At 53.4% G+C, this 11,351-nt stretch overlaps 1 protein-coding gene across 1 annotated transcript; it reads right to left on the bottom strand.

Annotated features, from left to right (window-relative positions):
* Nucleotides 1-4,570: 4,570 nt before the first annotated feature.
* On the bottom strand, nt 4,571-5,032 carry CCDC182 (coiled-coil domain containing 182). The gene has a single exon (XM_045984218.1). The coding sequence runs from the start codon at nt 5,030-5,032 to the stop codon at nt 4,571-4,573; it is 462 nt and encodes a 153-aa protein (XP_045840174.1).
* Nucleotides 5,033-11,351: the final 6,319 nt, after the last annotated feature.

Genomic DNA, 11,351 nt, shown 5'->3' with positions numbered 1-11,351 from the left:
TTGATGTTCTTAGCACTTCCGGAATTACTAAATGGACTGGATCTGAACAGGAGGTCACATTCTGCGTAGGGAATGAAGCCATGCCCAGACCCACACCCTTGCTTCCCACCCACACCACCCAGTTCTGCCCAGCCCTGCTGTCCCTCCTCGGAGCCTTCTCCTTCCCGGTGCTAGCTGTCAGGAAAACTGAAGCTGTGGCAGCCGAACTTGGTTGCTTCCCATGGGAAAGGCTATGTGTTCAGCTCTCCTGCACGCAGCCTTCTCGCCCCTCGCCTGAGCTCCCAGCTTGCAGCCGACACAGGACTTGGGGTCCCAGGGAGAGCTCCCTTGGCTGCCACAGGTTTTCCTAAGATGGAGCCAATGTGTCTTTTTTTTTAAGATTTGTTTGAGAGGAAGAAAGAGAATCTCAAGCAGACTCCCTGCTGAGTGCAGAGCCCACCACGGCACTCAGTCCCATGACCCTGAGATCAGGACCTCAGCTGAAATCAAGAGTCAGCGCTGAACCAACTGAGCCAGCCAGGGCCCTCAGGTGGGACCATGTGTAGTTAACATATCCGGAGCCCTTTATGGGCTAGGAGATGCCCAGGAGCAGCAAGCAGAGTATTGTAGCTTGTACAAGCGTTTGAGAACTATGGCTATTGGCAGGGAGAAAACCATCCAGTTTTTCTCCTTTTTTTTTTTTTTTCAGATTTTATTGATTTATTTATTTGAAAGAGAGAGCACCCACGCAATTGGGGGGAAAGGCAGAGGGAGAGACAGAATCCCAAGCAGACTCCCCACTGAGCACAGAGCCTGACATGGGGCTCGATCCTATGACCCTGAGATCATGACCCAAGCCGAACGCAGACGCTTAACTGACCGAGCCCCCAGGCGCCCCGACCCTCGGTATCTATTAAGTAGAAAAGGTAAGGCTGAGGTTGTGGCAGATGGGGCTGATTACCACCCAACAGACACACTCACGGCTGGAAGCTCAGATCTTGGATCACTGAGGTGCCCATTGGGGCTGAGTTGTGGCCGTTGCTGTCCTCTTTGTCCACAATTGGTTTAGGACAGGAAAACACCTCAGGTCTAGCCAAAGAGATGTCAGAGAGAATTTGCCCGGGGGGGGATCCTGCAAAAGTGTTTCCTTTCTGATGCGTGGGAGGCTTGCAAGAAAAGCCCTGCCCCTTCTTTCCCCTGTGGGAAGTTGCAGAGCAACGACACAATTCTGGCACGCCCACAACCATAATCACGCGACCATGGGCTGGGAGGGGTGGTGAGGAAGGTAGAAAGGAGGCAGGGATACCAACTCAGACCTGCACTGCTGACCTACTGAACCCTCACCTGCTTCAGATGTCTTGTTACCTCAAAAGAAAAAAAAAAAAAGTCTCCTCAAAGAAGTCAGCAGCATGGGCATCAGGTAACCTGCAGCTCCTGACAGAGAAGCAAGCTTAAAATCCCGCCGCAGAGAAAACCAGGTGAGGACCAGTCTCCAGGTAGGGCACCTGTCTAACCCAACCTAGATACAGGTGCACCGGAGCTCTCCAAGCCAGGAAATCCTCAAGCCTCCTGCCTCTTCCTCCTCCTCCTCGTCACTCCAGGATGACTCCTTGCCGTGGGAGGGCCTCAGGGCCATCCCTATGGCACCTCCCAGGAAAGGGGGCCAACCCATCACTGCAAGTCCCTTGCTTAGGTGTGGGATGGTAGTCAAGAGAGGGCGTCCCAGAGTCCTGCTGTACATGCGTACCCTCTGTGCCTCGGTTTCTGCTTCTGCCACAGGGATAACAGTGCCTTGCTCACGAGGTGATTGTAGATGAAACGTCCAGCGCATCTGACACAGTGTCATGGGTCCCCGAGACCACCCTCAAGTTCAGTGATTCACTAGAACTCTTTGCAGAGTAAGAAAAGCTGTTACACACGTGATTACAGTTTATTACAACTGCTGGATGCAGGGTCCCCTCCAACAGTTAGAACAAATTCTCTGGGCGGGTAATAGCCACGAAAGACAGACACTTTTGGGAAGCTGGTTTCAGTCCCGCTGAGAAAACAAAACGCATGGGGGCTGCTTGTGGGCCCTGCGGTAAAGGGTAACTCGCTCAGCAGCTGAGAGATGCTCCAATCTCCCATGTTCCAAGAAAGGTCTGGCCCCTGACAGGCCCTAGGAGATAACCTCCAAGCAAGTCCTTGCGGTCTGCTCTCTGATAAGACTGTCTCCGTTTTACCCCTGGCCTTGGGCCTCGCTAAATAGTTAATGCTAATCACATGATTCATGCCTGAGCCCCTGCCAAGCTGTATCAGCTTGACCTTGGGAGGGGCTAGAGGCTGAGTGAGCAAGGTCAGCCATGGAGGGGCTCGGGGCAGGTAATTACCCACCAGTAAAACCTTCACCACCAAGACTTGGGTAAGCCTCCCTGGCTGACAATACTTCACACGTGTTGTCACACCTTGCTGCTGGGAGAATTAAGCACTGTCCCCACAGCTCTGCTGGGAGGGGAGGGGACAACTGGAAGCTTATACCTGGTCTCTTCTGGTCTCTGGCCTGGGCTCCTTTACCCCTCCTCCCAGAATTCCTACAAACACCGTCAATCCTGAGCGGCCATATTTACCCGCTGAACCTATAGTCGACGCAAAGCCCTTTCCACATGAATTCGCATTAGAGCCAGTTTTCTTGTACAAAGCAGCTGATTTTTTTTTTCTTAAGTGAGCTCAGTGCCCAATGTGGGACTTGAACTCACGACCCCGAGATCAAGAGTCACCTGCTCTACTGACTGAGCCAGTCAGGGGCCCCACCAATTGATTCTTTTGAAGCCCTTCGTCTATTTAGCCGATCAAGTTCTCCTTCTCAGACACATTTGTACACACACGGGCATCCGCACAAGTTCTAAAGGTACAGGAATGCCCCCCAAAATGGTCCTTTCTCTCAGAGCTCACCTCAGCAGGATGACGAAGCTCCCCTCGTGTACTCAAGCAGAGCTCAGCAAACACTCCTAAAGTTCCCCAAATACGACACAGTGGTTAAAACAAGCAAGGCCTCTAGAGTTAGACATTCCTAGGCTCAAATCTCAGCTCTACCACTTATCAGCTATGTGGCCTTGGGCAACTTAGCCTATCCGAGCTGTGGCTTCCTCCAGAGTCTGAAAGTGAAGGTTAGAGCCCTACCTGCCTTCGAGGGGCCGAGCCTGGGGCCTGGAACACAGCTCATTCATGACAACCGTAGCTCCAGCGGTGATGGGAATGTCGCTAGTGTCCCTATTACTATTCCTTCAGCTGTACCTTCCAAGGCAGAAACAGTCTGGAGTTAAAATAGGGGTGCAGCCTTCAGGGTGGACGGTGACGGGTGGATAGAGCCATCAGCAGGGGATCACGGGGTCCTTGTGTGAAAGTCAGCGTGGGGGTTCCAGATGCCCGAATCTTGCTGGGAGTGATTCTCTGAAACAGGAAGGCAGATGGGGCTGAAGAAGAATGTCGGAGGGTCTGACAAGGCTGTGAGACCCCAGCTGGGAGGACAGAGGCCCGGCTGGGCTCCGGAGCTGACTCTGGCCTCCAGAGTCACTTCTCACTTCTGCGGTTTGGGGGAGAAACCCATTACATGGCAGCATTTGGTGGGGGGACCACAGAGAGGATATGCGACTCGATGAACCAGAGTCTCACTGGAACTAAAAGACACAGTGACAGTGAAGGAAGCCCCAAGTCACCAGAAGAGCAAGTCCATGAAGAGCCTGGTGTGGTTCCAAACGGGCAGGAGGACCGGCCTTGAACTGCAGTCAGCCTCCCCCTGAGCACAATGGGGAAGCAACACTTGCACCCAAAGGGGCCTGAGAAGTAGGGGGGATGGTGTGTGGACACGGCCTGAGAAAAGTCTGGGCCACCATAACCGGTTCTGCTCCATGGGTCAGGCGTGAAAGCCAGCGGCGCTTCTCTGGAACCCACCCACTCACGGGGTCTGAGCCTCGGTGCGTCTGCGCAGCACGAAACTCTCCGGACCCCACCCGCCCCAGCCCTAATGAGCTGTGTCTGATCTCTTTGGCCAGACTAAATGCAGAGGAAGTTCAGCTGCGCCAGAATCAGCAAACACAGGTGAAACAGGGCCGTCTAACTAGGAAAGCGGGCAGAAAAGCCCACTAGGCGGGGATGTGAACCACAAAAGGACAGTACTGGGAGGCGGGTCAGGGCTCCAGGGCCCTCTCAGGGGGACCATGCATCGAGTAACGACCAGGAGAGCCTTGAGTCATGAAAAGAAAGGTAAATCTGTTCAACACATCAATTTAAGAAGATTATAAACAACCATGTTATACATTTGAGCGACATGACCCTTACAAACAGGAAACCAGTTAACGGTGAAAGTTACAGGTGTCTGAAAGCCGGAGGGGTGAGGCGCCTCCTTCTGTGATGATGCTGGGCAAGCGAGCTTCACCAAAGAACATACTGGGGCCTGTTCGCCTCTCAGCAAGGTGTTATTGAGGTAGAAGGAAAGCAGTGGGCATGGGGAGGGGAAGCGAATGGACGGGGACTTAGGGTTGGTCCTTCCACTGAAAACAAAATCTTCTGCTCGGCTGCTCCGCTGGAAGCTGGGCTCCCGCTGCGGGAGGCATCAGTCGGTCTGGATCCTCCTGGGGGCGCTGAGCGCGTCCCGGCCCGAGCCCAGCAGCATGCGCTCCAGCCGCTTGCAGTGCTCCCGGAGCTGCTTCTCGCGGGGCAGCAGGAAGGTGAGGACCTTGTTGCGCACGATGCCCCGGTCCTCCTCCTCCCTCAGCCGCTGCTTCACGCGGGCCGCCTGCTCCTCCTGCTGCGCCAGCTCACCGTTCATCTCACAGAAGGCGTCCTCCAGGTACCGGATGGCCTTCAGCGCCTCCTTCTTAAAGTCCTCCAGCTCCCGCTGCACCCCGGCTACCTTCTGCTGCAGGAGCTCCAGGTCGGCGGGTGGCGGGAGGCAGGAAGGCCAGGACTGAGGGAGGGAGAAGTCTCCAGACTGGAGGCCGCTCTCCACCATCTTCTTCCCTTGTAAGGTGTTCACCTGCATGAGGATGGACCCAGCATGGTAGAGGGGTTCCATAGCTTCTCTTCCCCTTTGGTCAAAGAGAGGGAGCTAAGAGACCTGTCTTGTCCGTGATTTTTTCTTTCTTTTTTTCTTTTTCTTTCCTTCTTCTTCTTCTTCTTCTTCTTCTTCTTCTTCTTCTTCTTCTTCTTCTTCTTCTTTTTTTGGCTAGAGACAATCCTTTGGAATGGAGAAACCCCCTGCACATTGTGATGTCGGGGCCCCTTCAGCCAACCAGGAGGAAAGCCACAGTCAACTCATTTGCATGTTGTAGACTCCTTGGTTGTATCCAGGGCTATTTTTGCTCATCTGCCCAAGCTGTCTTCCTGTTATGTGAATTTTCATTGACTCATTTCCCCTCCCAGAACCGGAGCGCAGTCTCTCCTTTTACTGGAGGGCAAACCAAGGCCCAGAGCCAGGCAGTGAACAGGACAACGCAAGGCAGGCCGGGCCAGTGAGCCAGACATGGGGGCTCTCCCATGCACGGTCTCTGGCCCTCTGCTCCTCACAGGCAAATTGGCTTCTCGGCCATCTCAGACCTTCTAAAGTCTGCACAGCCTTTCCTCCTGAAGCACTTATTATCTTCACACTCTTTTCTTGACCTAGGACTTTGTCCTTCCAGATCCCCTGGCACAAGAAATTCCATGGGTCGTTGTACAATGCCTAAGCTCACTTCCAGCTCTAAAAATGCTGAAAAAGAAGAAGATGACGACGAAGAAGAAGATGAAGAAGGAAAAGGAGAAAAAGAAAGGAAAGTAATTTTTTATTTCAAATCATACTCTTTTTTTTTTTTTAGATTTTATTTATTTGTGAGAGAGAGAGAAAGCACAAGCAGGGGGAGCAGCAGGCAGAGAGAAAAGCAGCCTCCCCCCCTCCGCCAAGCAAGGAGGCTGACATAGGACTCGATCCCACGACCCTGGGATCATGACTTGAGCCAGACACTTAACCGACTGAGCCACCCAGGCGCCCCCCACATCCATACTCTTATAACAATGCCAGCATTCTAGATCATCTTAGAAGTTACGAGGCACATACTTAGGTTTTAATGTGTGGTCCACGGCAGTGCTGAATCAGCTTTGTGTGGGGTGAGATCACTCCCTCATTTATTCAGCAAGTACCGAGTGCTCACTCTGCACCTTGACTGGGGGAGCAAGTGGGGCAAGTGCCCAGCACCCTACTCCTGCCCTGCTGGGTCATGCCTCAGTGTCCACACAGATGAGAAACATACAAAGGGTGAATCTCGCACTTCTAAGCTGAGTACTCTAAGAAAGGAAAATGTTTCTAGCTAGCTTTTGTCAGTTTAGTCAAGAACAGACCTCTATCCTGCCTGCCTCAGTGTCCTGCGCCGCCTTCTCTCCTAGCCTCCACGTGTGAGCATCTCTGCAACACCATGCCTCAAATCCAATCTATCCGAAGATGGACTAGTTCCCATTTTGCCCAAACTGCTTCTTGTTCCAATATTAACATCACACTAATGACGCCACCATGGGTAGCACCCACACAAGAAACCAAGGATTAGCCTAGACCTCTCTGCATCCAAGCATCCAAGGGCTCTGGGTTCTCTTGGCTTTGCCCTAAGCTAAGCATCCCAGGACAAACTGCCTGGGGGAGAGGGGTCTCAGCTCCACCACCCATAAGCTGTGTGTCTTCGGCAGATGACCTCACCTCCTCTGTAAAGCAGAGATGCTAATTCAGTGGTGTGCAGCTCCCTGAGTGGTGGGCAGAGGTGGGGGGCAAGGGGTAGGTTCTGATTTATAGCTGTTGCCAATTTCCATGGTGTGAATACTCCCACCACGGCTGCTTTTGAGCACCTCTGCGTAGAGGTGCACACAGTCAGCTCTCGTGAGTGGTGCCAGGGGACCCCAGCACCACAGGACGTTTGATGAGGACAGCTGCCGTCCCTGAGACGAGGACTGACCTGGCTGGGGTGCCCTTCAGGAGGCATCAGAGGGGGCATTTTGAGAGGTAATGGCAAAACTAAGGCAGTATTTTGAATCTCAAGATGGGGCAGCAGCCCCAGTTATTGAGGCAGAATGTTTGGTGAAAAGAGCACTGTTGTAGGAGTCAGCAGATTGGGAGTCTGAAATTGCTGTGGGACCACGGGTCAGTCATCTACCTCCCTTCACTGTTCCCTCTGATACAATGTGAGGAGGTGGGAGATAGCTTCTCTGCAGTCTCTGGTCCTAAGATCTACACAGGCCTTTATTTGAACCATCCCTGAGGCACTTACCCCTTTCACCTTTTTTGTGACCTGGGAGCTTATCCTTCCAGTCCCCAAGAGCACAATAAACTCCATGAGGACAGTGAGCACACATTTCTCATCCTTTTTTTTTAAAGAATTTTTATTTATTTATTTGACAGAGAGAGAGAGAAGCACAAACAGGCAGAGTAGCAGGCAGAGAGAGAGGGAGAAGCAGACTCCCCGCTGAGCAAGGAGCCAGATGTGGGGCTCAATCCTAGAACACCAGGATCACGAAATGAACCAAAGGCAGTCGCTTAACTGAGCTACCAGGCTCCCTGCATTTCTCATCCTATGTACCCTTGAGTGTCCTGCCTGTTGCCCTGCACATACTCAGAGAACTAGATGAAATTGAATTTATGTCCATAGGTGGCTATCAAATCCAGCGACTCCCCTAGCTTTCCCTCTGACATGGCGCCACCTACTGGCCTGAGCGGGAACAGGATGCTCTTTATTCTCCTGCCTAAAATCCCGCGGAGGGTCTGCGGAGCTGGTGTGGACAGGCTTCTGTCTTGTGGTGTACCCATTAAGGGTGGGTGTGCAGTCCCGCACACAGTAGGTTCTCCATGAGTACTTTTTTTGAATCACTGAAAGAAAGAACGTGGGTCTGTCTTCTGGTTTGTCATTTTTTTTTTTTTTTTTTTTTTAGTGTCTTTTTCTATTTGTGCCTCTTTCTCTCCGATTGGGAGTCTCTGCCCCTTTCTCTCTGTCCCCCAGAGGGAATGGTGGAGGTCATAACCAGAACTGTGAAAGCAAAGTAGCAACAGTTAAGAAGGAATGGCAATCTCTCAGTCTCCCTGGTGCTTTTTAAGGAGCTTTCGGTTCATTGCTCCCCGGAACCGGCGCCTCAGCAAGGTTGAGGGAGAAAGAGCACTCTGTCTGTAGAAGACCCCAGACCTCTGGAACCTTCCGAGAGTCCACAGCTGAGACAACCCGACGTGCACGTGCTCTGAATGTGCTCCTCCCCGAGGAGTTATCATCCAGGACCGTGCTTACCTCACAGATTTCCTTCCAGTCCTAGGAAAGGAAGGGAACAGATCGACTGGGGCCCTTCAGGATGGCAAGGGCATCTCTGGCAAGGCATTTCCGGGCCACTGTCAGGAGGGTTTCCCTGCCCGTGGTCTGTTTCCACAGTTCACAGGCTCCCCACGTCTCAAAAAAAATGGGGGGCCAAGGCAGGAGGGTATCAACTCCAGAAATCCAGACCCCTACCCGCTGAGAATCAGACAACCGGAGTGGATAGGGGCTCAGGAGTGGGCATGTTTTAGGAGGTGCAGGGGTGGGCATCACTGGACTGAAGCACATTCCTGCTGGGCTCTGCCCACCCTTCAAGAATGGAAACCACCTGGGTCATCAGCCTCCCCCAGCCTCTGCCACATGTGCCCTCCCCATGCTCCGACTCTGCGTACAAAATAAACTTGATCTTTTTGAGGATCAGGAAATGGGACATGTCTCAGGTGCATTCCTTCATGTATATGTCTTCCTTCCTTCCTTTCTTTCTTTCAGCAAGAGACAGAGCACAAGCAGGGGGCAGAGGGAGAGGGAGAAGCAGGCTCCCCGCTGAGCAGGGAGTCTGACGCGGTGCTCAATCCCAGGACCCTGGATCATGACATGAGCCAAAGGCAGATGCTTAACCAACTGAGAGACCCAGGTGCCCCTTCATATGTTTCCTTTCTTTCTTCCTTTTTTTTTTAAAGATACATCTTTTTTAAAGATACATAGAGAAAACACAAGCACAAGGCGCAGAGGGAGAAGGAAAGAGTCTCAAGTAGACTCTGCACTGAGCGCAGAGCCCAACGTGGGGCCTTGATATCATGCCCCTGAGATCACACCCTGAGCCAAAACCAAGAGTTGGATGCTTCACCAATTTCACCACCCAGATGCCCCGTGTATGTCTTTCAAGATGAGGGAAGCCCTCCAGAACTGCTCACAGCCCCATTCCTGACCCAACACACTGGCTGAGGGCTGGAGGTCCTGAAGATATCTCTCACACATTACAGGGTCCCCTTCTGGGCTGGGGCTGGGGCTGGCCTCCCTAAAACCCCAGCCTCCCCATATAAGGCCTCCCAATATAATAGTGCCCAAGTGAGATGGGGAGGATAGACAACCAGCTGGGGCTTCTGCCAAGAATAGCTCTATTTGAAGAGGAAATGGCGAAAGGCCCCTGCATAATTCCCCCAAATGAATTACTGATGTCAGCCTTCAGGTGGCATGGAGAAACAATCTTCTAGGAAATCCTGAAAATGGGTCTATCTCTCCCCATCCCGAGAAAAAGTTATGAAAGAAAAAATTAGAGCAATCTCGCACAAACACCGAAAAGCATGTGGTTGGATGTTTCTAGAGCAGAACAGCTGTTGGCCCTAGCCAGAATATTCTTTTTCCAGAATCCCCTGGGCCTGGGCCTCCCTTGGCAGCTGCTGGCCTGGGCGAGGATGCGGCGACACAGCCAGCATCTCCCCAGATGGACCCCTATCAATGTCAACAATCTTGACACAGTGCATTTTAAATCCCATAAAGGGTCTTCCCTCTGTCCATCCACCCATCCCGCCTTTCGTCCAACCATCCATCCAAGCGCGTATCTGGTGACATTCACTGAGTACCTTCCCCGTGGACACTAAGTAAGCAAACAAGATAGAGAAGACCCCTGTTCTCAAGCCACTGGCGCTTCAGTGGAAAGAGACAGACAATAAAGTGAAGCGATCAACAATTAAGGTGATGTGGGCTGGTGCTAAGTGCTCTGAAGCAAGTAAACCAGGCAGCGTGCCAGAGAGCCTGAGGCAGGGTGCTCAGGCAGGGCATGTGGGAGGGAGGGCATTTGGGGTGACATAGCCTGGGAGTCATGTTCAAAATGGAAGCTCAAGTGGGAAGGCTTTAGGCAGGAATGGGCTGGAGGAACTTAAAAGGCCCCGCTGAGTGGGGGCCCCGAGGAGTAGGAGGGAAGGAGGGGTGCAGGGCCCCGGCTGTGGAGAGGCATGGGATGGTACCCACAGTGTACCCTATGTGGCATGAGGGCCACCAAGGGCTACCGTAGCTATGCCTGCCTTCCAGCCCCTGTGGCTGGTATTCCAGCCTGGGGAATGGGGACAAGGCTGGGGTGGGTGCAGGGCCCAGGAACGAGCACCAAACTCAGTGCTGTTCCCCATGATTAATTAACCTGGAGCCAGAGCCCCAAGGCGCAATGCTAAAAATACCTGCTTCCCTCTGAGACGTGGCAGCTGTCACCCAGCAACTGTTACCCATCGCCATTTGTCATAATTTGACACTGATAAGGAGTGTCCACGGGGCCGTGTGTCTGCAAGAGTCTGATCATCCCCAGCCCACGAGCCAGCTGGTCTTCGGAAACTGTCTGTGCCATTTCCTACCTGAGCCCTTCCCCCATCCCTGAGCCCCCTGCCTTGGCCACCCCTGGATGCGCCCGCCACCTGCCTGCCACCCGCCTAGCTCCTTTCCCCTCCTGGAAGCTGAGCAGCCCCGCCTCAGGGGGTGCTTGCCAAAGTCTTCTCCAGAGCAGGAGCCCACGGTCGGATGCGTGTTTCACACTGCTGCGGCCCTGCCGCTCGGACTGGAGCCATCTAGCAGGGGCTCTGCCAGCCCAGGGCGGCACTTTAATTAAAATATGTAAAACATCTTGGTGGGAGTGGGTCTGAAGACACAGGAGTGGTCCTTGGACAGGAGAAATGCCCTCCTCTGCCCCCCCCCCCCCCGCTCCCAGTGGAGCTGGCCCCTCTCCAGCCAAGGCTTGTGCCAGGAGGGCCTCCAAAGCGTGCTGGGGCGTGCTGACGTCTATCTTGCACCATCCACCGCTCGGCTGGGCGCAGAACTCAGCTAGGACCGAAGAAGCCTCACAGAAGAGAGCCCCCCCCCCCCCCCAGAGCCCGCAGGCCCGCATGGCAGCCCGGAGAGCGTGCCAGGAAGGGCCCGACATCACCCCAGTTGGAATCTTCTACCCTCACCCTCAACACCAATTTTCTTAAAGGATCCCTCGGGACGCCGCTACCTGGACATTTACATAAACTCTTCAGCAAAGCCAGTCTATCCCCCAGACTAAGAAGTTCCCGAGGTTTCCTCCTCTCTCCGACGGCCTTCCACATGGGCAGG

This window comes from Meles meles, chromosome 18, assembly GCF_922984935.1.
Source record: "Meles meles chromosome 18, mMelMel3.1 paternal haplotype, whole genome shotgun sequence".
Taxonomy (NCBI): Eukaryota; Metazoa; Chordata; class Mammalia; order Carnivora; family Mustelidae; genus Meles; species Meles meles.
The sequence above is the reverse complement of the archived record's forward strand: the minus strand, read 5'-3'. Positions and strand labels throughout refer to the sequence as shown.